The sequence below is a fragment of the Narcine bancroftii genome, chromosome 2, assembly GCF_036971445.1.
Source record: "Narcine bancroftii isolate sNarBan1 chromosome 2, sNarBan1.hap1, whole genome shotgun sequence".
In the NCBI taxonomy this organism is placed as follows: domain Eukaryota; kingdom Metazoa; phylum Chordata; class Chondrichthyes; order Torpediniformes; family Narcinidae; genus Narcine; species Narcine bancroftii.
Genome location: NC_091470.1, coordinates 192838445 through 192865396, shown reverse-complemented (window position 1 = coordinate 192865396; position 26952 = coordinate 192838445). Strand labels below are relative to the sequence as shown.

The window sequence follows — 26952 nt, the reverse complement described above, 5'->3', positions numbered from 1 at the left end:
GGGAGTTGTAGTCATGGCCAAATCAACCATGAATCATTGAATAGCGATTCAATATTGAATAGGAAGGGCGGCAAGGTTGGCATAGTGGTCTGTGCCACATCATTACAGCACCAGTGATTGGGACCTGGGTTTGAATCCTGAGCTACCTGCAAAGAGTTTGTTTGTTCTCCCTGTATCTGCATGGGTTTCCTCCCATGGTTCAAAATGTACAAGGTTGAAGGTTAATTGGGCAGCATGGGCTCGAGGGCCGGAATGCTGTATGTTTATATGTTTTTAAATAAAAAGAAAACTCAGCAGGTCCTGGAGACAAAGATATATAATCAGCATTTTGGGCCTGAGCCCTTCATCAAGCTGAGACTATCCTGAAGTTCTCATAAAAATGCCTACCCTAGCACCTGCAGACTTCCTGGTTTCACATTATTGAACGGTAGGGCCCAGGCTCCTTGTGTTCTGCCTTGCTGATTGGCTCTCCACTCACTGCCACTGCTCCCCTGTGGGGTTCGCACCTCTCCCCTCTCTGGGAACCAGTGGAGTGGCTCTAACCTTGGGCTCATGGGAACCAGGTATCGGGTCCAGGAGGGCACCGAGGGGCTTCAGGCATTGAAAACTCCCCAAACGCATCAGAGGTTTGGACCTGGAGCTCAGGTTGCCGATGGATCAAACAGGCTGTGGGAGCAGTGGAGGCGAATCCATGGACACTCACTGACTCTGAAGGGACTTGTTTTTGTTTCTCTTTCTCCAACAGGCAATGCTCAAGGCAACTCTTAGTTTGCCTTAAGCATGGCAAAAGTTGAAAACATATCATGTATATTACATTTTTCTTTCTTTCTGGGAAAGAAAGGAGTGTGGAGGCATCTTAGAATTGTGGTGGAGAGAAAGCTGGAGCAAGGGTTTCCCCTTTAGATTACATATTTAATCTAACATGTTGCAACCACAGCTGGAGGCGAATCCACGGGCAGTCTCTGAGGGAGTCTCACTTTTGCTTCTTTCTCCTATTGTTAGGGCGCTGGACGATGCTCACGGCAACTCTCTTTCCCTTGCAGCAGGCGGAAGATGAAGTACATTGAGTAGATTATATTTCTAATCTGACATCCTGGAACCAGTGCTGGAGGTGAATCCTCTTTGGAGGTCTTGCTTTTGCTTCTCTTTCTCTGTTTGTGAGGGGCCAGTGGGCAATGTTCAAAGGCTGACAGCAGGCAGAGGTTGAATATGTTAAACATATTTAACATATTTAATCTAATATCCTGTAACCATATAACATATTTAATCTAATATCCTGTAACCAGAGCTGGAGTTGAATCCATGGTCAGTCTCTGAGGGGGTCTCGCTTTTGCTTCTTTCTCTGTGAGGGGCCAGTGGGCAATGTTCAAAGGCTGACAGCAGGCAGAGGTTGAGGTAGATAATGTGTTTAACATATTTAATCTAATATCCTGTAACCAGCGCTGGAGGTGATTCCATGGTCAGTCTCTGAGGGGACCCTCTTTTACTTCTTTCTCCGTTTGTGAGGGGCCTTCTCCTTGTCACATTCCGTCGGAACCGCCGGTAATAGAAGGAGCGCTGATTTCCCGGAGCAGGAGGGCCCTGCGGCCGCTGTGTGGGCCAGGAAGGCTGCGGCGTGTCGGCCAAACCCGCCGCTCAGCGTGAACTCACAGCTCCGCTCCGCCGTCAATGACAGCCCGCCGGCCCTGGCCGCGGAAGTGACGCACAGGGCGGGAATAGCGGCCGCGCGTCAGTTCCGCAGAAGGTCGGAAGGTGGAGCTGTGGAGGGAGGGATGAAGGAGGGGAGGAGGATCAGGAGAGGAGAGGGATGATGAGGGGAAGGTGCGGTAGGATGGGAGGGTTTTGTGGAGTGGGAGGGTTGTTGAGGGGAAGGTGCGGTAGGATGGGAGGGATGAGGTGGTGGGAGGGGTTGAGGTGGATGGCAGGAGTGAAGAGGTGGGAATGGATGGGGGGGTGAGGAGGCGGGGATGTGAGGGCGGTGGGGGGGGTTAGGAGGGTGGGGGTGAGAACAGGAAGGAGGGTGGTGAGGGGGAGAAGAGGAGCAGGTGGGATGAGGGGTGTGAGGAAGATAGAAAGGATGAAGAGAGGAGGGGGTGCGGGTCTGAGGAGGGTGGGGGTGAGGACAAGAAGCAGGGTGGTGAGGTAGAAGGAGCAGAGGGGTAGGTGGGGTAAGAGAGGGGGTGGAGGGGGAATGGACACAGCTATGATCCTGCTATCGCCTCCTGATTGGTTGCAGCACCTTTGGGGAACAGTGGACAACCAGAGCTCCACTGGGTGCTGTGCATGGTAGGTGGGGGTGGGCGCAGAGTGGTTAATGGTCAGTGCGTTGCTGAGTCACCCATACTCCTGGCTGCACCGTCAGCCTGAGGTTTGACCATCTCCCTCCTGTGTTCACTGCCCTTGGCCCAGGCAGTGGGTGGTGAAGCAGCCTGTCGGTGGGCTGCAGTCAATTCCCTGAGCTCAGGCACGGGGCGGTGAAACAGCCTGTCGGTGGGCTGCGGTCAATACCCTGAGCTCAGGCAGGGGGTGGTGAAACAGCCTGTCGGGGGGGTCCTGTGTTAACGGAAGACCACTGGTGTGGCCAGCAGAACATGCCTGTCCACTGGCAGCACAGACCTGGTCCAGTGACAGTGTTAAAAGGTGCTGCCGTTTTTCACACTCAGCACTATTCAGGTATGGCCAAGAACTGGAGCCCCATCAGCTCCCCAGAGCCCTTCCACAGACCTGATTCATCTCTGCCTCATTGCTCACTCAGCCTTGAAATTTTGAGTCATTTGCAGATTGCTGGGCCATACACCTCAGGCCCTTCCTGTTAATAAAGATTAAGGAAGTGCTGATCCTGAGTCAGACTGCTGGCAACTGCTCTGTGCAAGAAACCAGGTCTCACTCCTTCCTCTTACTCATCTCATGGTCCATCTGTGCGGGAGCAGTGTAAGGGCAGGGGTTCTCTGCCTCTTTCCCTCAGCTTTTTTTCAATAGCGCATGAGACATAGGAGCAGAAACAGGCCATTCAGCCCATCAAGTCTGCCCCACCATTTAATCATAAGCTGAGCTATTTCCCTGCTGCCTGGCCTTATCCCCTTAACCTTTGATGCCCTGTCTAATCAAGAACATATCAATCTCTGCCTTAAATCAACCCAATGACCTGGCTCCACAATTGCCCCTGGCAACAAATTCCACAGGTTCACCACCCCCTGGCTGAAGAAATTCCTACACGTTTCTCAGCGGACACTCTTCGATCGTGGAGTTCTGCCCTCTTTCGTGTCCTAGACCCTCCCACCTTGGGAAACCTTACTACATTTACTCTTGTCAATGCTTTTCAACATTCAAAATCTTCCAATGAGACCCCCTCCCCCTTCATTCTCCGAAATTCCAACATCCAGGCCAAGAGCTGTCAAACACTCCTCATATAATAACCCTTTCATTCCCAGAAAGTGAACCTCCTCTGAACCCTCTCCAACGTCAGCACATCCTTTCTTAAATTAGAAGCCCAAAACTGCTCACAATCCTCCACGTGAGATCTCCCCAGGGCCTTATAAAGCCTCAACATCACATCCCTGCCCTTATATCCTATTCCCCTTGAACTGAACGCCAGCATTGCATTTGTATCTGGGGATTTTCAATTTTCTCCCCATTTAAAAAAATAGTCTGTCCTTCTACCAAAGTGCATGACCGTACACTTTCCGACATTGTGTTTCATTTGCAATTTCCCCCTTCCCCTTGTTCTGTGTTAAAGCACAACAATGCTGGAGGGTCTCAGCCAGTCTCGAGCGTCCATCTCTAGCAGCACACTTCCCTTCTTTGATCTCTCTGTCTTCCATCCCGGGAGACAAAACTCTCGGCAGTATCTTTACCTCCTATGGACGCTGCGAGACCAGGTGAGTTCCTCCAGCGTTTCGGTGTTTTCACAGCATCTGCAGACTTTCATCTGATTCATTCCTCCACTGCCAATCTTTGCTTTTTTCCTTACCCTCGATCGACTTGCTGGTCCTAATTATTCTGTTGTTTCTCCCCCTCCTATCTCCCCTACTTTTCACAATTTCACCTCTCTTCCCCTTCCCATTCCTTTGGCTGTCATTCATCCAAAATTGACAGGAAGGTATTCAACTAAAGGACAACACAATGTTTCTGTTTAACAACCATGGATTTTCTGATTCTCCCGTGGTTGTGGTGGTACACCACCGGCCTATTGCAGGGGGCATCCTCTGTACCTGCAGGAGTGTAAAGGGACAGGACCACACCTGGCCGGCTGTCAATCAGTTGGCTTGAATGGATCAAGCCCCACCTGGTCGGGGGTCAATCACCCTCTGGGCTATAAGCCTGCGCCGGCCTCACACAGAGTTGTTGCAGCCACAGCCAGCCTGACTCTGTGGAAGTCTTTGTGGATTAAAGCCTGTTGTACAGGATTTTCCTTGTGTGTCTGATTCTGTCTAACAGTGCACCACGTTACTGTAACTCCTCCCCCTCAGGTATCAACCAATCCCCCTTTCTCAGTACTGCCTTGGAATCGGGCCAACAGCCTGTAAGCAATGACTGAAGTTTATAGTGATTAAAGCCTGTTAATCTTGACTTCTGGTCTGTTGGGTCTACTTGATAGCGCTACATCTCTCTTCCTCTCTCTGTGTCCTGTTCATCTGACCTCCCTCTCTGATATGTTTTTTACATAGAGTTTGCGTGATTATTTTTCCATCTCCCTACCTTCTGGAGCGGCCATCACTAAGGAACGACCAAAGCTCCAAATATCCGTATCACACAGCGAGTTCAGACAGTAGCGCTGCATTTAAGGAGGCTGGACATCCTATTCATTAACCCATGGTTCACAGGTCACCTGCAGTTCAGTTTCGACCTCAGGCAACCCATCAAAATAACTAGGGGTCGAGGAGGTAAAATGTCAGAACAGAAATGAGTCCCTTATTCCCATTCCAATCTTTTAACACGGACTGCGTTCTGGGAAATTGGCTGTGTAAAAAACAAATCTGTCTCATCCCTCTCTCTTTCCTCTCACGCTGACCTGTTCCCTCTGTCTCCATCCTTGCCTCTTTGTAATTGGTGAATGCAGTTCTGTTGTGGTAATTTGTTTGATCTTTCTCCAAGCAGCTCTGATGACTCAGCACTTTAAAACACCCTGGAGCCTTCACGAAAGCTGTAAAGAGGAGAATGAGAATTTCATACCATTTGTGACGTATGTTACTTGTATATTTCCCCAGAACGTTGATGGCATTGGGTTCTAAATTTTTTAAAAATTAGACATACAGCTCAGTAACAGGCCTTTTCGGCCCACGAGCCCATTCCAACCGATTACACCCAATTAACCTACAACCCCTGGTACGTTTTGAATGGCGGGAGGAAACCGCAGATCCCGGAGGAAAACAGCATGGGATTCGAACCGGGTGCTGTAACAGCATTGTACTAACTGTCCTGCCTGTTGTGAAAGCTCCTGCCCAGTAAATAAAACAGAAACCAACATATAGGGCTGCAAGATTGGCATAGTGGCCAGTACCAAGCTGTTACAGTGCCAGCGATCAGGTTCAAATCCCACGCTGTCTGTAAGGCACTGGTACATTCTCCCCGGGTGCTCAGGTTTCCTCCCACCATTCGAAGTGTACTGGGGGTGTTGTCAATTGGGTGGCACAGGCTCATGGGCCAAAATGGCCTGTTACCACACCATATGACTGTAGGGCTATTGATCAACCACATTAGACTGAAAGTTGTCTTAAAGAGGCTTTAATCACCATAAGACATCAGCACGTCTCGCATGTTGCTGGCTTGGTTCCAAGGCAGGTACTGAGGGAGGGGTTTGGGCGTATCAGCCTATATGGGGATTCTGAGGGAAGGAGTTACTGGTGCAGGGGTGGGCCAGTACATACAGAGGTTCCACTACATTCACCCCTTTTAAACAGAGTCCAGCGGGGTGAAGTGAATCAATGTTCATTACAGGTTCAGCCTGTCCGGTGGTCTCTTCTGTCATTGTGACCATCGCAGGGCTTGCTGTGGCTCAGCTGCTGTTTTGTGCGACAGGCTGTGTCTCTGGTGGCTGAGGGGTGGTTAATAGGGCTGTGGGGTTGCATGGTCTGGGGTTGGGGCAGGGCGCCAGCAGTGGTCGGGTGAGGGGATGCTGATTGCTTGGTCGAGGGGTCCCCTGCATGACCAGGGACAGGCAGGGGGGTGGTTGAGGGAGGGATGAGGGTGAGAGAGGGGATGGGAGAAGGGATGAGAAGGGTAGGGAAATGGGAAAAGGGAGAGGGGGTAGTGGTGAGGGGGAGGGGAGGAGAGGGATATCAAAATTTGGTGAGGCAGTGGGTGAGAGAGGGAGGAAGGGGGAGAGGTGGGAGGGGGAGTGAAATGGGGAGAAGAAAAGGAGGGGGTGAGAGAGGCAGGTGTGAAAGGGGGAGGGGGTAGAGGGAGAGGATGTGAGGGAGGGGTAGGGAAATGGGGATAGAGAAAGGGAGAGGGGAAAAAGTTGTGAGAGGATGGGGAGTGAGAGAGGGAAGGGGCTGAGAAAGATGAGGGCAGAGGTTGAGGGAGAAGCATCAGGGATGGCAGGGGAGAGGGGTAGGAAGGAACGGGAGAGGAATGACAGAGGGAGGAACAATAGGGATGGCAGGTGAGAGGGGATAGATACCGTGTCTTGCCACCCATCCAGGTACTCCACATAAGTGTACTGGGGGTTTGCATGGAGGAGGTGGACCTTCTCGACCAGAAGATTAGTCTTGTTGTTAGTCAGGGTGGAAGTGTTGTTCCTGACGCCGACTTCCGGGGGAAGGAAAAGAGCCTTTCATGTGGTGCAGCAGTACAGGGGAGGGATCTGGTGGCGTGGAGTGCCTTGGGGAGGATTTCCTGCTCCTGGGAGATGGGCAGGCCTTTCGACCGGAGAGCTAGGAGGATTGACTTCCAGACAGTGGCATTCTCCCAGGGGTCCCAGCACTGATCCCTGGGTCCTTGGCATGATCCCTGGATCCTCGGACTGATCCCTGGGTCCTTGGCACTTATCCGTGGGTCCCAGCACTGAACCCTAGGGCTCCAGCACTAATACCTGTGACCTAACACTGAAGCCTGATGCACTCACAGTTACAGCTTCCCAAACTGAAAGAACCCATTTATTCCTTCTAATGCTTTCTGTTTATTCTCTCTTCCCAACTCTCTCGCTTTCCTACAATCTATCCCCTCTCACCTGGCATCCCTATTGTTCCTCCCTCCCTCATTCCTATCCCTTTCCATTCCTTCCTAGCCCTCTCCCCTGCCATCCCTGTTGCTTCTCCCTCCACCATCTTTCTCAGCCCCTTCCCTCTCTCCCTCCCCATTCTCTCACACCTTTTTTCTCTCACTTTCTCTAACCCTATTTCCCTACCCCTCTCCCCTCCCTCGCATCCTCTCCCTCTACCCCCTCTCCCTTTCACACCTGCCTCTCTCACCCCCTCTCCTTTTCTTCCTCTCCCCATTTCACTCCTCCTCCCATCTCTCCCCCTTCCTCCCCCTCTCACCCACTGCCTCTGTCCCCCCTTTTTTCTCACCAAATTTTGATGTCCCTCTCCTCCTCCCCTATCCCTTTTCCCATTTCCCTATCCCTTCTCCCACTCTCACCCTCATCCCTCCCTCAACCCCCCCCTCCCACACCCTCTGCCTGTCCCAGTGCAGGTGTTCGAAGATGGTGAACCGGTGCGAAGGCCAGGCTGAACCCAGCCCATTGTGCCCCCCTCCTCTAGGGACCTGGGGCAGTGGGGTGGATCTGGAGGGCTTGAGCCAGCAGGGGAGGTAAGTACCAGAGTTCCCTGTTCAGGGACATGAGTACCCCAGTCATCTTCTAGGCTGTTTTGATGACCCTCTGTATTAACTTGCATTCCGATGCTTTGCAACTACCATTGGACAATTCAAATTGTCCACCCCTCACTCCCCAACCATCCCCCCCCAACTCCACTCTGTTGGTTCTGCCCTACTGCTAAGCCTCCACTCCTGTGGAGTCTTTGTGAAGCACGTCACTTGAAGATTGTAAAAAGAACATGGCGGCACTGCCAGAGCTGCTGTAACGACAACCCTGCCGCTGGTGTAGACCCGGGGGAGCAGAGGCACAGCACTGCTCTGCAGGGTCCTATTCCCTGGTCATGGTACTGTGCAGGCTTTCAGCCTGACATAGGAGCCGGAACTAGCACTAGAGGTAAATATCAATGGACACTTTGGGTCTCTTTTGCTTCTCTTTCTCTTGTTGGGGACACCGGGCCATGCTATTGGGGACTTTGTTTGCCTTGCTGCAGGCAAATGTTGAAGTATACCATGCATATTACATTTAATGCATCATTATGTGACAATAAATGAACCTCCCCGGGAAGTGGTCCAAACTCCTGAGACCCAATACAGGCTTGCTAGGGAAGGGGTGATGCAATGCCTCTTGGGGTGAAGGACCAGAAGGACAGGACCTCTGTGGTGGGGGAGGTGGACGTCAGGGGATAATGTCCAGTCTGGGAGCACTGAGGAGAGTGTGCGTCACCCTGGGGGGTGTTGCCAACTGATGGCAGTGTCAGCCCTGGAGACTAGAGCCCCATCTTTCTGTTGGCATTTGTTAGGAGAGAGGCAGTGAACATCTTTTGGGGAGAGGGAGGGTCTCCCTGTTCACCAGGGTGGGAGGTTTGGGGTGGGGTGAGGGGGATGTGTGGTGGGAGGGAAAGGGAGCCCACGGTACAGGCAACCTTTCTCCAATTCTGTGCTCTCTGCTTGTGTCCTACAGACCTCATTTGATGGAGATGTATGACAAAGCTCCCCTGCCATTGGTAAGTAGTCCTGGTTGGAGCTCTGTGCCTGTCCTCGGTTGCTGGGAGAGCATGGTCTCCTGGAGGGTGAGACGAGGGCAGTGTCCAGGGCCAGTCTGAGCTGGTCCCCAGTGCCCTGACCTCTCCATATGACACCTCCATTCTTCCCCTCCCCCAGCATGTCTCCTCATTCTCTGCCTCCCCAGTGAACCCCCATTCTCCACCTTCCCCGTGTCACTCCCCAGTGAACCCCCATTCTCCGCCTCCCCAGTGAACCCCCATTCTCCGCCTCCCCAGTGAACCCCCATTCTCCACCTTCCCTAGTGTCCATCCCCAGTGAAACCCTATTCTCTGCCTCCCCAGTAAACCCCTATTCTTCACCTCTCCCTAGTGAACCCCCATTCTCTACCTTCCCGTTTCTCCCAGTGAACCCCCATTCTCCACTTTCCCCAATGAAACCCCATTCTCTACCTCCTCAGTGTCCCTCCCCCAGTGAGCCCCCGTCCTCCGCCTCCCCCAGTGTTCTCCCCATTCTCACTCTCGTGGTTTCCCTTGCCTCTGGACCTCAGCTGTTGACTCGTTCCTCACTCACACACACTCTTCCTCTCTCCCCCCCACCTTTTCTCTCCAGCTGAGTGGTCATGCTGCTGAGAGACCAGATGCCAGATTGGATGCCAGTTGCCCAAACTCAGGCTTGATGTTGGAAAGACTGCCTTCCCCGAGAGAACTGTATGGCAGGAGGAGAGGCCGGGACAGGTCACACAGACAGAGGCCAGTCTTGGCCGTGACCTGTCACCTGGAGGAGCTCAAGAGGAGACAGAGCTGTATTGATCAGTAGGGAGTGCCCCATCCCTCTCTGTCCCATGAGTCCTTGGTTCTGCTCCCCACACACAACTGCCTTCTCTCCCTCTGCCATCTGCCGCCCCCCCCCCCCCACCTTCTACTGGTTTCTCTCTCCCCACATCTTCTCTCCCCTGCCTCCCCACTCTCTCTCCCCCACTTTTCCTCCCCCCCCCACCTTCCCCTACCTCCTCTCCCCACCTTCTCTCCCCCCACCTTCCCCTGGCTTCTCTCCCCCACCCACCTTCTCTTCCCCCCCACCTTCTTCCCCCCACCACTGCTCCCCTCCTCTCTCCATCTTCTCACCCAACCTCCCCCTTCTCTCCACTCTCTTCTCTCCACTACTCTGCCCCCTCCCCTCCTTCCCCTCCACCCTTCCTCTCCCCTCCTTCCCCAACTCTCCCCATTCATCACCGCCCTTCTGTCCACCACCTCTCGCCTTCCTCTCGCCCTCTTCCCTTCCTCCAGCCACCTCCTCAAACCCTGCTTCCCCTCCCCCTCCTTTATGACTGCTCTCTACTCATTCCCTGCTCTCTCCCTCTTGCCCTCACCACATCTCACCCCTTCCTCGCCCTTTCCCATTGTACTCTCTAATGTATCTACCTTCCTCTACCTGCATGTACTTCTCTTCCCTTTTCTCTCCCTCCCCTCTCCACACCTCTTCCCCTCCTCCCTCCCCTTCCTCTCCTTCCTCTCTTCTGCAACCTTCCTTCCCCCTCCTCTCCCATCTGTCCCTCTCTCCCCTCTACCTCCTCTCCACCTCTCCTTCTCTGCATCACTACCCCCTCAACCCCACCCGTCTACCCTTCTTCCCCTCTAAACCTTATCTACCCTCTTGCCCTCTCTCCCCTTCCCTTCTCAACCCCACTACCCCCTCTCTCCCTTCTCTTCCCCTCTCTCCCTTCTCTTCCCCCTCTCTCTCCCCCTTTCTCCCTCCTCTCCCCATTCTCTCTCCTCTCCTTTCTTTTCCCCCTTTCTCCCTCCTCTCCTCCATTCTCTTCCCCCTCTTGCCTCCATTCCCTTCTCCTTTCCCCTTCCTTTCTCTTTACCCCTCCTCTCTCTCTCTACCCCCCTCTTCTCTTTCCCCACCTCTCTCCCTCCCACTCCTCTCTTCCTCCCCTTCCTCACTCACTCCCCTTCCTCTATCCCTCCTCCCTGCCCTCTCCCATCAGGCCTTTAATCAACATATGTAGGATCATAATAACAGACAGTAATAAGTAACCACAAGACAATGTTCACCAATATATGCTGAAAATATATAAACATCAGGCTTTTCTCCAGCCTACCTCCCAACACACTTTGGGAGTTATACACTCTCCCTCGTCCTTCAGAAGGTTGATCAATCCTGCATTTGAGGCTTGGTAGAGGGAGGGTTGAGACTATCGCTGGGCCCGCTGTGACTGCCCCCTTTCAGGCAATGGAAGGGCCTCTGACTGCTGTGTGCTGTGGGTCTCAGTGCCAGGCATGTCAAGGTAGGGAGCAGGGAAGGGTAGGAACCTGCCCCAGGGAGTTGGCTTAGCAGCAGGCTATCTGCACAGGCACAGAATGACCAGTGCATCTTGCATTTTAGACTAAAGGCTCTGAAATGGGGAGGCTGCAGAACGCAGGGACTGGCAGCAGAGGCAGAGGAATCCTTGACTGATCAGGAGCGACAACAGAATGACTGTCCTGGCATCACAGATTTCCCAAACAGCTCCGATCTGGAGGATAGAGAGCCGGTAAAGTTTGTCTGGTCCAGTTATCCTTCAGTGATGGTGTGGATGGAGCTTCACTCTGTGTCTGACCCTGGGAGTTTTTAAATTTTAAATTTAGACAGGCAGGATGGTAACAGTTCCTTCCGGCCCACGAGCCCATGCCACCCAATTAACCTACAAACCCCACCCCAGCCCTGTGCATTTTGAAAGGGTGGAAGAAACCAGAGTGCCCAGAGTAAACTCACACAGTTATGGTGAGAACGTACAAACTCCCTTCAGACAGTGCTGGATTCTATAATAGCGTTGAGCCAACGGCTGCATGGGAGTGTGTGATGGGATGGTGTGTCCTGTGTCCTCAGTATGTGATACTTCCCCTGCTTTAATTTACATGGAAGATCAAGTCAGTTAGCGTTGATTTGTCCCAAGGTCTCATCCCACGATGTTTCTGGAGTATTCTCATTTGAAAAATGTCTTGGGGTATCAAAGGGGTTTTGGACTTTGTTGGGTCGATCAAAATCTCTGATTCTCTCTGCAGTTTTTCCACCCCCGCTGGAGTTTCGGGGTTCAGAAGCAGTGCCCCATTCCGACAGGCATCTGGTGCCCAACTACTTTCAGTGGGGAAGCTGAGGAGAGGCTCCAGGTTTGGGGGCTAGCGGCACGGCCACTCGACTATAGAGGCATTCTCTGGAGAGAGCAGTGGCAGCAAGCTGAGGAATGAGCCCACCAGTTATCGTTTATTGACCTTACATTGGACTGTTCATTCGTTTGTTGTTTATTGCACTGGTTGGGTGTCTGTGGGGTTGGGGTGTGCACTCTGGTGGGACACGGGGCAGCCTGCCATTGCCCATTCCGCAAGGTGGTGGAAGAGATTCTGTCGCACCTCTCTGACTTGAGCTGGAAGCCAGAAGGTTGGTCCAGTGGTGAGAGGGCATGATGTTCCCCACAGTCCCGACCTCCTGAAGTGGTCTGTGGCTCCATCCGGCTGCCTGTAACATTCCTCATCCTGCGTGCCCATATCTGTGAGAGTCCAGCTTCACCCCTTCTCCATGGTTCCTGCCCCAGACTGTGCTGGGGTTTGGGGGGGGGGGGCCCGTTTCTGCCACAGGAGCTGATGGTGTAGACAGGCGGACATTGAACTGACGGTGTCAACAGGTGGTCGTTGACCTGATGGTGTGGACAGGCAGACATTGACCTTGTGGGTCTCACCATTGCTTGTGCCAGCTGCTGCCTTTTGGAAAATGTGATCAGAAAACCTGAGAGCTTTGGTGTTAGGCCATGTTCCCATGATGTTACCGAGTGCTGGTTGATGCTATGTGATCACTCTTGTTCATAAGACTTGTTTTCTTATTTGTGCTGACTTGCCAACCTGGCCTTCAATGTCAAGGAAAATAAATCTGGGGTGAAACTTTACCAAGATTGTGTGAGCATAATAAACAGGTAAAACCCCTGGTATCCGGCACCTATGGGGATTAGTAATTGCCAGATGTGTATTTTCCAGTTGCTTGAGATTGCGTGTTGGGTGATTGGCGAACTAATGGCGAGGCACGCTTATTTTAACTCGAATTTTTCCACATTTTTTTTGCCGGATGCTTAAATTCCAGATAACAGGAATTTTTACTGTCTGCTGTTGGCTGACTTCAAGTCGTCACCTTTATTTATCATTCATACTGTGCTCACACGGTAAAGATGAGAGAGCGTTTCTCCAGGACCACGGAGCAAATTTACATAAATATGTTAGGAGTTAAAATATTAAGAAATAAATCGTGGAAATCTGTAGACACCGCAGTCGAAGTATGAGATAGAGGCTCCACCACTGTCGATCAGCTCTCAACCGCATCTCCTCCATTTTCTGCCCATCTGCCCTGGCCCCCTCTGCCCCCCAGATGCAACAAACATAGAATCCCCCTCATCCTCACCTACCAGCCTCCACATCCAACACATTATCCGCTGGAATGTCCAGCACTTACTACAGGATCCCACCGCCAGACACATCTTTCCTTCTCCTCCCCTCTTGTCCTTCCACAGGGACTGGATCCTCTGCAACTCCCTTGTGCCCTCATCCCTCCCCACCTGTCACACCCTTGGCATCTTCCCCTGTGCCCGCAGGAGGTGCAACACTTGCGCCCACACCTCCTCCATCACCATGGTCCTGGGCCCCAAACAGGCCTTTCACGTGAAGCAACACTTCACCTGTACACCCAGAGCACTGATTCGCTGCATCCAGTGCGCCCTCTGTGGCCTTCTCTACGTCGGAGAGACCGATCACAGATTGGGAGATTGGTTCTCCCAGCATCACTAGTCCATTCGCAACTACAGCGACTCTCCCAGAGGCCAATCATTTCAATTCCGGGTCACACTCCCACACCTGTCCACAGCCTTGTGCACTGTCCCACCCTGACATTCTGCAGATTGTCAGGACGCCCTCCAGCCAAATGGCATTGACACCGACTTCATTGCCTTCCATTAAACCTGCTCGCCTTTTCTTTCCCCTCTCACCCATCCAGCCATCCCTCCTCCCCATCATTGCTGCTGCCCCCTCCCTCCTTTCCCTTGCCATTCCCACTCCTTCTCCCCCCCCCCCCCAACTCTTCTGTTCGAAGCCTGCTGGCATTTCCTCAGACCCTGATTAAAGGCTCAAGCTCGAAACGTCGTTCATGTATCTGCCTTTGCTACATAAAGGGCCCTGTTTGACCTGCTGAACTTCTCCAGCATTTCGTGTCTTCACTTAAAATATTCAGACTTACACAGAAACAGTCCACGGGACCCTATCCCCAAATGTTCTGGGAATTCAAGAGCCTGGTGGCTTGGGTGAAAAAAAAACTTGCCCAATCTGGACTTGAGGGTTTGGAGTTTGTGGTTCTTTCTCCCTGCATTCCTCTAGGAGCTTCAGTTTCCTCCCACCCTTCAAAACGTACTGGGGGGGGGGGGGGGATGTCAGTAAGTTGGGTGTAAATTGGGCAGCACGCGCTCGTGGGACGGAAGGGCCTGTTACTGTGCTGTATGTCCAAATTGAAATTAAATTGCGCGCAACGAATCAGAGACGATCATTATACCAGCTATTTAAAGAGAAAACATCCTTCAAATTCTCCATCATCCCAGGAGGAAACCACTCCCCGAGCGGCTGAGCTCTTGTTCACCAGTAACAAAGCCGAGGAGTTCCTTGCTGTGTTGAACTGTGTCACTGATGGCTCTGCTTGGTAGAGCCAATTTCCACCCCTGCGCAGATCAGGATCTGCTCCAAGCTTTTGGCTAAAACCACTCGGGGTGGAGGCTGGCGAGGTGGGCAACGCTAATCTGGAGCAAGGAGCCGTACGTTCCCGGTCGTCACCTTGCACGCCCAGGGTGCTGGGTCCGACGTGAAGACAGAAATTGCCGGGAAGGTTAAAGGTCCTTTTTTATTGTCACTTTCTAATTCATACAAGATAGACTTCAACGTTTGCCTGACGCAAGGCAAACGTAGAGTCACCACAAGCATTGACCCTTAATAAAAGGAGAAAGAGAAGCAAAGGGTCATTGAGTGTCCGTGCAGCCGCACAGACTCATCCCGAGCTCCAGATCCAAACTCCCGACATAATCAGGAAACCTTTTGCACCTGAGGGGTGGGGGGGGGGGGGGGGCTTCTTGCCCTCAGCGTCCTCTCGAATCCTGGCTCCGACACCTGGTTCCTATGAGCCAGTGTCCAGCAGCCAACTGCCGCTGAGCTCCTCTAAAGTCCACTGCTGTGGTAACTGTCCTGTCGGGTCATCTCATATGCTTCTTGAAAGGAGGGGGAGGGAAGAGGAGGGGAGGGGGAAGGGAGGGTGGCGGCGGACGGAGTGGGATGGTAGGGGAAGGGTGGAGGGATGGGGGAGGGAGGGGCGAGGGGGAGGAGGGGTTTCCTGGTTCCTTCCTGAACCCTGTGTGATACACAGACCTCCCGCCCACTGTTTCTTCAAAGGAGCGAAAGTTTGATTGATAGTTTACTTAACCAGTTAACACCCAGATCTCTACTGCTCTATTCTAATTGGCTAATTTTCTAGCTAATAGTACCGCCCATTTTATATGCTTGATTGGAGTAGTAGCCAATAGACATGCAGCACAGGGTGGGCCTTGCCAATGGGCGCGGCTTCGAGCCAATGGGAGTCGGAAGTAAAATGGCGGCCGTCATGAAGCCGGAAGGTGGGTGTGGTGCGGAGACGGGCAACGCGAACCCGGGCCCGACGCGGGGTGCAGGGGCAGGGACAGGGAGCTCAGTCTGCTCCCGAGGCCCTCGGGTTCCCACTTCCGCCGAGAGGCCCGCCCCCAGGCAGGGCCCACGGTCCCGCCCCCTCCTCATCCCTCCCTCCTGCCCTTACCCCACCCTCCCCATCCTTCTTTTCCCCTCATCCCTCCTTCCCCCCTCATCCTTCCCCCCTCATCCATCATTCCCCCTCTCCCACCTCGCCATCCCTCCTTCCCCCACCCCCTCATCCCTCCCACCCTCATCCCTCCCTCCCCCACCCCCCTCATCCCTCTCCCACCCCCCTCATCCCTCTCCCACCCCCCTCATCCCTCCCCCACCCCCCTCATCCCTCCCCCACCCCCCTCATCCCTCCCTCCCCCACCTCTCCATCCTCCTCCCCACCCCCCTCATCCCTCCATCCCCCACCCTCTCATCCCCTCCTGCCCCTCAACCCTCCCTCCACCCTCCCTCATCCCACCTCCTCCAGTGTTTCTCCTTGCCCATTCATGTCCCTGGCTACACACACTGCTCCCCTGTTCCTCCTCCCTCCAGATCGGTTCTGCCCTGCCTCCTCTTTGACCTCAATCCTAACCCCCACCCCTTACTCTGACTTTAACCTACGCCAAGCTCCCAATCCTGTCATGACTCATTGGGTTTTTGGGTTTGCACGTGAGGTTAATGTGGTACGTTTTGAAATTCAGACCTACAGCACAGTAACAGGCCCTTCCAGTCCATGAGTCCGGGCCACCCAATTAAACTACAACACCGCAGGTCACAGGAAGAACGTACAAACTCTTAACAGACAGCAAGGGATTTGAACCCAGGTTGCTGGCGCTGTATCCGCGCTGCCCTACAAATGGAGAATACAGTTAATGACTCTCCAAGGAGAGTATCACAGTGTGGGAGGAGCAGTACTGCTGGGTGGTCACTGTGGGAGTGGGTGGTATCGTCGACTAAGAATTTATGGTTTTAAAAATTGTTAAGTGCAGAGATCACTGAAAAACGAGGGAGCACATTCCCATCCCAGCGGAGGTGTTTTTTGGAGGAAGAAGAGTTTGCCCCGCAAGGTCTTTGACTGGGCCCCGAGGGCTGAGGGAGCAGCAGTGGCTTGCAGATTGCCAATGCCGTTTCTGGACTTCATTGGGGGTTGGGTCATCATTGGAGAGCCCACTCCCTCAACCAAGGAATTTCGCTCAGGATAACTGCGGGAAATGGAGATCCTCGGCAGCTCCTGGGACTCATGAGGCTGGAGAAGAATCGGGCTGACCCGGTGGAGAACATGCTCCCTGCGCTCGAGAAGAACAGCATCACAGACCTCAGTGCATAGACATTCCCACCACGACCCCTTCCCTGCTCTGCTCTTTGGAGAACGGATTCATTGTGTGCTCTGCTGGTGGAACGAGCAGGTGCGGTAATTCCTGTCTGCATAGGATTTTCATCGTGGTGGGGTGCAGCTCTGCAATGGCAGCCCCTTGGACCTACCCAGCAGTTGCAGTTCCTGGAAGCGAGGCTCCTGTGATGGCATCTCCCTTCAGATTATTGACGTGGGACACTGGCGCACAATGTAATATACGTCCATCCATTGGTCTGGAAGGTGGTTTAATAGGTCTGTCTCAGACTCTGGATGGCGAGAGGGTAATAATGCTGTGCATAAAATTCACAGGGGAGACTGTGTTCTTTTTGCCGTCCACTAAAGAGGCATCCCTGACCCTGAGTAAGGAACTGTTGGTATGTGGATCTGTCCTCTGGGGCCTGTTGGTGTGTGGATCCGTCCTCTGGGGCCTGTTGGTGTGTGGATCTGTCCTCTGGGGCTTGTCAGTATGTGGATCCGTCTCTGGGGACTGTCGGTGTGTGGATCAGTCCTCTGTCTGAGGCCTGTCGGTGTGTGCATCTCTCCTCTGGGGCCTGTCAGTGTGTAGATCTGTCCTCTGGGACCTGTTACTGTCCTCTGTCTTGAGCCTGTCAGTGTGTTGATCTGTCCTCTGGGGCCAGTCCGTGTGTGGATCTGTCCTCTGGGGCGTGTCGGTGTGTGGATCTGTCCTCTGGGGCCAGTCGGTGTGTGGATCTGTCCTCTGGGGCCTGTCGGTGTGTGGATCTGTCCTCTGGGGACTGTTGGTGTGTGGATCTGTCCTCTGGGGACTGTCTGTGTGTGGATCTGTGCTCTGAGACCTGTTACTGTCCTCTGTCTGGAGCCTGTCGGTGTGTGGATCCGTCCTCTGGGGCCTGTCGGTGTGTGGATCAGTCCTCTGTCTGAGGCCTGTCGGTGTGTGCATCTGTCCTCTGGGGCCTATCAGTGTGTGGATCTGTCCTCTGGGACCAGTTACTGTCCTCTGTCTTGAGCCTGTCAGTGTGTTGATCTGTCTTCTGGGGCCAATCAGTGTGTGGATCTGTCCTCTGGGGCCAGTCGGTGTGTGGATCTGTTCTCTGTCTGGGGACTGTCGGTGTGTGGATCTGTCCTCTGGGGCCTGTCAGTGTGTGGATCTGTCCTATGGGGCCTGTCAGTGTGTGGATCTGTCCTCTGGGGACTGTCGGCGTGTGGATCTGTCCTCTGGGGACTGTCGGCGTGTGCATCTGTCCTCTGGGGCCAGTCGGTGTGTTGATCTGTTCTTCGGAGACTGTCGGTGTGTGGATCAGTCCTCTGGGGCTTGTCGGTGTGTGGATCTGTCCTCTGGGGACAGTCGGTGTGTGGATCTTTCCTCTGGGGCCTGTCGGTGTGTGGATCAGTCCTCTGGGACCTGTTACTGTCCTTTGTCTTGAGCCTGTCAGTGTGTGGATCCGTCCTCTGGGGCCTTTTGGTATGTGGATCCGTCCTCTGGGGCCTGTCGGAGAGTGGATCTGTCCTCTGAAGCCTGTTGGTGTGTGGATCTGTTCTCTGTCTGGGCCTGTTGATGTGTGGATCTGTCCTCTGGGGCCAGTTAGTTTGTGTGAATCTGTCCTCTGGGGCCAGTCGGAGTGTGTGGATCTGTCCTCTGTGGCCAGTCGGTGTGTGGATCTGTCCTCTTTTGGGGCCTGTCGGTGTGTGGATCTGTTCTCTGGGGCATGTCGGTGTGTGGATCCGTCTTGTGGGGACTGCCGGTGTGTGGATCCGTCCTCTGGGGCCTGTTGGTGTGTGGATCTGTCCTCTGGGGTGTGTTGGTGTGTCGTTGTGTGGATTAGTCCTCTGCGGACTGTCGGTATGTTGATCAGTCCTATGTCTGGGGCCTGTTGGTGGGCGCATCTGTCCTCTGGGGCCTGTCAGTGTGTGGATCTGTCCTCTGGAACCTGTTATTGTCCTCTGCCTTGAGCCTGTCGGTGTGTGGATCCGTCCTCTGGGGCCTGCCGGTGTGTGGATCTGTCCTCTGGGGCGTGTCGGTGTGTGGATCTGTCCTCTGGGGCCTGTCGGTGAGTGCATCTGTCCTCTGGGGCCTGTCAAGTGTGGATCTATCCACTAGGACCTGTGACTGTCCTCTGTCTTGAGCCTGTTGGTGTGTGATCTGTCATCTGGGGCCAATCGGTGTGTGGATCTGTCCTCTGAGACCTGTTACTGTCCTCGGTCTGGAGGCTGTCGGTATGTGGATCCGTCCTCTGGGTTCTGTCGGTGTGTGGATCCGTCCTCTGGGGCTTGTCGGTGTGTAAATCCGTCCTCTGGGGCCTGTCAGTGTGTGGATCCGTCCTCTGGGGCCTGCCGGTGTGTGGATCTGTCCTCTGGGGTGTGTCGGTGTGTGGATCTGTCCTCTGGGGCCTGTCGGTGAGTGCATCTGTCCTCTGGGGCCTGTCAAGTGTGGGTCTATCCACTAGGACCTGTGACTGTCCTCTGTCTTGAGCCTGTTGGTGTGTTGATCCATACTCTGGGGCTTGTCGGTGTGTGCATCTGTTCTCTGTCTGGGCCTGTTGATGTGTGGATCTGTCCTTTGGGACCAGTCAGTGTGTGGATCTGTCCTCTGGGGCTTGTCGGTGTGTGGATCTGTCCTCTGGGGCCAGTCGGTGTGTGGATCCGTCCTCTGGGGCGTGTCGGTGTGTGGATCCGTCCTCTGGGGCCAGTCGGTGTGTGGATCTGTCCTCTGGGGCCTGTCGGTGTGTGGATCTGTCCTCTGGGGACTGTGGGTGTGTGCATCCGATCTCTGGGGCCTGTCAGTGTGTGGATCATTCCTCCGTCTGGGGCCTGTCGGTGGGTGCATCTGTCCTCTGGGGACTGTGGGTGTGTGGATCCGTCCTCTGGGGCCTGTTGGTGTGTGGATCTGTCCTCTGGGGCCTGCTTGTGTGTGGATCTGTCCTCTGAGGTGTGTCGGTGTGTGGATCCGATCTCTGGGGACTGTTGGTGTGTTGATCAGTCCTCCGTCTGGGGCCTGTCGGTGGGTGCATCTGTTCTCTGGGGCCTGTCAGTGTGTAGATCTGTCCTCTGGGACCTGTTACTGTCCTGTGTCTTGAGCCTGTCGGTGTGTGGATCCTTCCTTGGGGCCTTTTGGTATGTGGATCTGTCCTATGGAGCCTGTTGATGTGTGGATCTGTCCTCTGGGGCCAGTCAGTGCGTGGATCTGTCCTCTGTTTGGGGCCTGTCGTTGTGTGGATCTGTTCTCTGGGGACTATCGGTTTGTGGATCAGTCCTCTGGGGCTTGTCGGAATGTGGATCTGTCCTCTGGGGACTGTCGGTGTGTGGATCAGTCCTCTGTTGGAGGCCTATCGGTGTGTGCATCTGTACTCTGGGGCCTGTCAGTGTGTGGATCTGACCTCTGGGACCTGTTACTGTCCTCTGTCGGTGTGTGGATCAGTCCTCTGTTGGAGGCTTATCGGTGTGTGGATCCGTCCTCTGGGGCATGTCGATGTGTGGATCTGTCCTCTGGGGCCAGTCCGTGTGTGTGGATCTGTCCTCTGGGGCCTGCTTGTGTGTGGATCTGTCCTCTGAGGTGTGTCGGTGTGTGGATCCGATCTCTGGGGACTGTTGGTGTGTTGATCAGTCCTCTGTCTGGGGCCTGTCGGTGGGTGCATCTGTTCTCTGGGGCCTGTCAGTGTGTAGATCTGTCCTCTGGGACCTGTTACTGTCCTGTGTCTTGAGCCTGTTGGTGTGTGGATCCTTCCTTGGGGCCTTTTGGTATGTGGATCTGTCCTCTGGAGCCTGTTGGTGTGTGGATCTGTCCTCTGGGGCCAGTCGGTGCGTGGATCTGTTTGGGGCCTGTCGTTGTGTGGATCTGTTCTCTGGGGACTGTCGGTTTGTGGATCAGTCCTCTGGGGCTTGTCGGAATGTGGATCTGTCCTCTGGGGACTGTCGGTGTGTGGATCAGTGCTCTGTTGGAGGCCTATCGGTGTGTGCATCTGTACTCTGGGGCCTGTCAGTGTGTGGATCTGTCCTCTGGGACCTGTTACTGTCCTCTGTCTGGAGCCTGTCGGTGTGTGGATCCGTCCTCTGGGGCATGTCGATGTGTGGATCTGTCCTCTGGGGCCAGTCCGTGTGTGTGGATCTGTCCTCTGGGGCCAGTCGGTGTGTGGATCTGTCCTCTGTTTTTGTTCTCTGGGGACTGTCGGTGTGTGGATCAGTACTCTGGGTCTTGTCAGAATGTGGATCCGTCCTCTGGGGACTGTCGGTGTGTGGATCAGTCCTCTGTCTGTGATCTGTCGGTGTGTGCATCTGTACTCTGGGGCCTGTCAGTGTGTGGATCTGTCCTCTGGGACCTGTTGCTGTCCTCTGTCTGGAGCCTGTCGGTGTGTGGATCCATCTTCTGGGACCTGCCAGTGTGTTGATCATTCCTCTGGGGTCTGACGGCGTGTGGATCCGTCTTCTGGGGCCTGCCAGTGTGTGGATCCATCTTCTGGGACCTGCCAGTGTGTTGATCATTCCTCTGGGGTCTGACGGCGTGTGGATCCGTCTTCTGGGGCCTGCCAGTGTGTGGATCCATCCTCTGGGGCTTGTCGGTATGTGGATCCGTCCTCTGGGGCCTGTCGGTATGTTAATCTGTCATCTGGGATGTGTCGGTGTGTGGATCTGTCCTCTGTGGACTGTCGTTGTGTGGATTAGTCCTCTGGGGACTATTGGTGTGTTAATCAGTCCTCCCTCTGGGGCCAGTCGGTGTGTGGATCTGTCCTTTGATACCTGTTACTGTCCTCTGTCTTGAACCTGTCGTAGTGTGGATCCTTGCTCTGGGGCCTGTCGGTGTGTGGATCCGTCTTGTGGGGCCTGTCGGTGAGTGGATCTGTCCTCTTGAGCCTGTTGGTGTCTGGATCTGTCGTCTGGGGCTAGTCGGTGTGTGTGGATCTGTCCTCTGTGACCTGTTACTGTCCTCTGACTGGAGACTGTCGGTGTGTGGATCCGTCCTCTGGGGCCTGTCGGTGTGTGGATCCATGTTCAGGGACCTGCCGGTGTGTTGATCCATCCTCTGGGGCCTGTTGGTGTATGGATCCGTCCTCAGGGGCCTGTCGTTGTGTGGATCCGTCCTTTGGGGATTGTCGGCGCGTGGATCAGTCCTCTGGGGCTTGTCGGTATGTGGATCCGTCCTCTGGGGCCAGTCGGTATGTGGATCCGTCCTCTGGGGCCTGTCGGTGAGTGGATCTGTCCTCTGGAGCCTGTTGGTGTGTGGATCTGTCCTCTGGGGCCAGTCGGTGTGTGGATCTGTCCTTTGACACCTGTTACTGTCCTCTGTCTTGAACCTGTCGGAGTGTGGATCCTTCCTCTGGGGCCTGTCAGTGTGTGGATTCATCTTCTGGGTCCTGCGGGTGTGTTAATCCGTCCCCTGGGGCCTGTCGGTGTGTGGATCTGTCCTCTGTCTGAGGTCTGTCGGTGTGTGGATCCATTTTCTGGGGCCTGCTGGTGTGTGTATCCGTCCTCTGGGGCTTGTCGGTGTGCGAATCCGTCCTCTGGGACCTGTCAGTGTGTGGATCTGTCCTCTGGGGCCTGTCGGTGTGTGGATCTGTCCTCTGGGGCCTGTCGGTGTGTGGATATGTCCTCTGGGGTGTGTCAGTGTGTGGATCTGTCCTCTGTCTGAGGCCTGTCCGTGAGTGCATCTGTCATCTGGGGCCTGTTGGTGTGTGGACCTGTCCTCTGGGGCCAGTCGGTGTGTGGATCTGTCCTCTGTTTGGGATCTGTCGGTGTGTGGATCAGTTCTCTGGGGACTGTCGGTGTGTGGATCAGTCCTCTGGGGCTTGTCGGAATGTGGACCTGTCCTCTGGGGACTGTCGGTGTGTGGATCAGTCCTCCGTTGGAGGCCTATCGGTGTGTGCATCTGTACTCTGGGGCCTGTCAGTGTGTGGATCTGTCCTCTGGGACCTGTTACTGTCCTCTGTCTGGAGCCTGTCGGTGTGTGGATCCGTCCTCTGGGGCATGTCGATGTGTGGATCTGTCCTCTGGGGCCAGTCCGTGTGTGTGGATCTGTCCTCTGGGGCCTGCTTGTGTGTGGATCTGTCCTCTGAGGTGTGTCGGTGTGTGGATCCGATCTCTGGGGACTGTTGGTGTGTTGATCAGTCCTCCGTCTGGGGCCTGTCGGTGGGTGCATCTGTTCTCTGGGGCCTGTCAGTGTGTAGATCTGTCCTCTGGGACCTGTTACTGTCCTGTGTCTTGAGCCTGTTGGTGTGTGGATCCTTCCTTGGGGCCTTTTGGTATGTGGATCTGTCCTCTGGAGCCTGTCGTAATGTGGATCTGTCCTCTGGGGACTGTCGGTGTGTGGATCAGTCCTCTGTTGGAGGCCTATCGGTGTGTGCATCTGTACTCTGGGGCCTGTCAGTGTGTGGATCTGTCCTCTGGGACCTGTTACTGTCCTCTGTCTGGAGCCTGTCGGTGTGTGGATCCGTCCTCTGGGGCATGTCGATGTGTGGATCTGTCCTCTGGGGCCAGTCCGTGTGTGTGGATCTGACCTCTGGGGCCTGCTTGTGTGTGGATCTGTCCTCTGAGGTGTGTCGGTGTGTGGATCCGATCTCTGGGGACTGTTGGTGTGTTGATCAGTCCTCCGTCTGGGACCTGTCGGTGGGTGCATCTGTTCTCTGGGGCCTGTCAGTGTGTAGATCTGTCCTCTGGGACCTGTTACTGTCCTGTGTCTTGAGCCTGTTGGTGTGTGGATCCTTCCTTGGGGCCTTTTGGTATGTGGATCTGTCCTCTGGAGCCTGTTGGTGTGTGGATCTGTCCTCTGGGGCCAGTCAGTGCGTGGATCTGTCCTCTGTTTGGGGCCTGTCGTTGTGTGGATCTGTTCTCTGGGGCCTGTCGGTGTGTGGATCCATGTTCAGGGACCTGTCGGTGTGTTGATCCATCCTCTGGGGCCTGTTGGTGTATGGATCCGTCCTCAGGGGCCTGTCGTTGTGTGTATCCGTCCTTTGGGGATTGTCGGCGCGTGGATCAGTCCTCTGGGGCTTGTCGGTATGTGGTCCGTCCTCTGGGGCCAGTCGGTATGTGGATCCGTCCTCTGGGGCCTGTCGGTGATTGGATCTGTCCTCTGGAGCCTGTTGGTGTGTGGATCTGTCCTCTGGGGCCAGTCGGTGTGTGGATCTGTCCTTTGACACCTGTTACTGTCCTCTGTCTTGAACCTGTCAGAGTGTGGATCCTTCCTCTGGGGCCTGTCAGTGTGTGGATTCGTCGTCTGTCTGGGGCCTGTCGGTGTGTGGATCTGTCTGCTGTCTGGTGCCTGTCGGTGTGTGGATCCGTCCCTTGTCTTGTCTCTGTCGGTGTGTGGATTCGCCCCTTGTCTTGTCTCTGTCGTTGTGTCGATCCGTCCTCTCTGGGTTCTGTTGGAGTGTGGATCTGTTTGTGTCTGTGCTCGATGGAGTGTGGATCTGTCCTCTCGGCTCTGTCGGTGTGTGGATCTGTTCATGTCTGGGCTCGGTTGGAGTGTGGAGCCCTTCAGGAGGTCTCTCATCATTCTTGTCCTGCTTGCTGCTGTGAGATGTCACATATTGCTTAATGATCACTTGGCAAGGTGGTGCCGTGTTCTCTGCTGCTCCCCCACAGCTGGGATCCTCTCCACCGCTGTGCTGCCAATGAGTGCAGCTTAAACACTCCAACCTAAATGCATTGAATGCAATTTGAATCAACTCGGGGTCAGAAGTCAGCACAGGCCCAGTCTGTGTCTGTATCAGAGCTGTACCCCATAGTTTCCCCAGTGTAGTCGTAATTACATCGAAGTAAATTACCAGTGGGTATTGGTCTGACACTGTGCAACACTGGGGTACGCTACTGGTGGGGTCGGGTCTGTCACTGTATAACACTGGGGTCCAGTACTGGTGGGGACGGATGTGTCACCGTATAACACCTGGGTATGGTACTGGTAGGATTGGGTCTGTAACTGTGTATTACCGGGGTACAGTACTGGTGGGGATGGATCTGTCACTGTATAACACTGGGGCACAGTACTGGTGGGGTCGAGTCTGTCACTGTAACACTGGGGTAGAGTACTGGTGGGGGCAAGTTATCCCAGCCTTCCCCTGTCACCCAGAATTTCCTCTTTACCCCGAAAGTCCCCTTTTCCATGACCTTGCCCCTCCCCCCTGCTCGATCTTCCCCTTCAGACCTTTGAGAAGATGGATCACATAAAGATATTTAACAAGATGAGAGCCCATGGAATGACAGGATGATATCGGTGTGGGGAGAGCATTGGCTGCTGGAGCGGTAAAAGGGAATATTATGGATGCCTTGTGGTTACCAGTCTTGGTCCACAGAGGGCAGGGTGCAGGCCACATCTTTTCATTTCGTATATAAATGACTTGGATGATGGAATAGATGGTTTTGTGGCTGAGTTTGTAGATGTTACCTAAATGGGTGTTAGGGGAGCTGGGGACTCGGAAAGGCTGCAGAGGGACTTGGATAGATTCGGAGAACAGACAAAAAGGTGGTAGATGAAATACAATGTTGGAACGTGTACGCTCATGCACTTTGGTCGAAGAAATAGATAGGCGGACTATTATTTAGACGGGGAGAAAATTGAAAATTTGAGCGTACAAAGGAACTTGGGAGTGCAGAACACCCTGAAGGTTGACTCCAGGTTGAGTCAGTGGTGAAGAAGACGAATGCAACATTGGCATTCATATGTAGAGGAATAGGATACAAGGTCAGGGATGTGATGTTAAGACTCTCTCTGGGCACTGGTGAGACCTCATTAGGGTGCCTTATTTGAGAAAAGACGTGCTGGCGTTGGAGCAGGTTCAGAGTAGATTTATTAGAACGATACCAGGAATGAAAGGGGTAGAATATGAGGAATGTTTGTCTGCTCTTGGACTGTTCTTGTTGGGGTACAGAAGGATGAGAGGGAACCTGATCGAAGCATTTCGAATGCTGAAAGGCCTGGATGGAGTAGATGTGGCAAGGATGTTTCCCATGAACAACAATTCATGCAATCTGGACATGTGAGAAAGTGAAAAAATTTTGGGAAGATCTAAACCAGATATTAAATAAAATCACAAAAAGCAATATACCAAAAAACCCAGAGATCTTCCTCCTAAGTAACATAAAAAACAAAGAATTTGGACTTGATTTGGATGGAGCACAAAAAAGATTTGTTAGGATAGCCCTAGCTGTAGCAAAAAAATGTATTATGTCAGCCTGGAAATTAGAAGATAACTTGAGAATACAACAATGGTATATAGAAATGAATAAATGTATTCCATTAGAAAAAATAACATATAATTTAAGAAATAATATTACAAAATTTGAACAAATATGGGAGCCATACATGAAACACAATAGCGAAAACCTACCGGGGACATCTACCACCTAAAATGACAGAAGGAGAAGGGAATGAAAAGAATTGACTCAGTGGAATTTCTTGTTTATTTTTATTGAGTGACAACATTGTTTGACGGGTTTAATGAATCTTAGATTCTGAACTTTAAATGAATGGGAGGGGAAGTAGGGAGGGTGGGATGGGAAGAGGGAGGGGGGGAGAAAACGACACTATATATATTTGAAAAGGAAAATGTATGTATCTTGATCAATGTGGTTTATAGTGTGAAAAATAAAAAAAAATTTAAAAAAAGGATGTTTCCTATGGTCGGGGAGTCTGGTACAAGAGGGCACAACTGGGTAAAAGGGCATCAATTTACACAGAGAAACGCAGAATTTGTTTTATCCAGAGGGTTGCGAGCCTGTGGCACTGAAGTCATTGGGGGTATTTAAGGCAGAGATTGACAGTACTGGTGGGGACAGGGCATCAAGAGTTATGGGGAGAAAGCCGGGGAGTGGGGCTGACTGGGTGGGTGGATCAGCTCATGATTAGAACAGTGGGGCAGACTCGATGGGCTGATGGGCCACTATCCACTCCTCTATCTTGTGATCTTGCCCTTCCAGCTGAATCTGACTTTCCCGCTCACTCTGACGACTTCTTTCCTCTCTTGCAGAAAATAACAATCACATCAAGGTGTTCCTGCCCAACAAGCTGATTGACAGCTTACCCAAGTGCGCATCCCTGCCCAACGAGAGACAGCGGTGGAACACCAACGAGGCAAGTGGGTGCTTCCAGTGGCAACGGCCAGAGGTGCCTCCATCCCCACCACTGACTCCTGACCTTTCATCCCCCAGCTCTGTCTCCTC

At 53.6% G+C, this 26952-nt stretch overlaps 2 protein-coding genes across 5 annotated transcripts in view; both read left to right on the top strand.

Moving 5' to 3' along the window:
* The first annotated feature begins 552 nt into the window (after positions 1 to 552).
* Positions 553 to 12685, top strand: LOC138753040 (uncharacterized). Its single transcript, XM_069915633.1, has 10 exons — positions 553 to 757; positions 1003 to 1058; positions 1676 to 1821; positions 2237 to 2286; positions 5098 to 5182; positions 7636 to 7752; positions 8720 to 8762; positions 9373 to 9575; positions 11152 to 11299; positions 11811 to 12685. The coding sequence occupies exons 1-10, from the start codon at positions 553 to 555 to the stop codon at positions 11991 to 11993; spliced, it is 1236 nt and encodes a 411-aa protein (XP_069771734.1). The 3' UTR covers positions 11994 to 12685.
* A 2669-nt stretch (positions 12686 to 15354) lies between these two features.
* Positions 15355 to 26952, top strand: part of LOC138754865 (calmodulin-binding transcription activator 2-like) — an 81716-nt gene continuing 70118 nt past the window's right edge. For 2 of the 4 annotated variants that reach the window (XM_069919780.1, XM_069919779.1), the window contains exons 1-2: positions 16898 to 17082; positions 26760 to 26863. In XM_069919780.1, coding sequence (XP_069775881.1) covers positions 16938 to 17082; positions 26760 to 26863 — 249 coding nt within the window. In that variant the 5' untranslated portion in view covers positions 16898 to 16937. Of the gene's footprint in view, positions 15434 to 16897; positions 17083 to 26759; positions 26868 to 26952 lie in introns of those variants that run through there. The other 2 variants (XM_069919781.1, XM_069919782.1) reach the window with 2 other exon arrangements.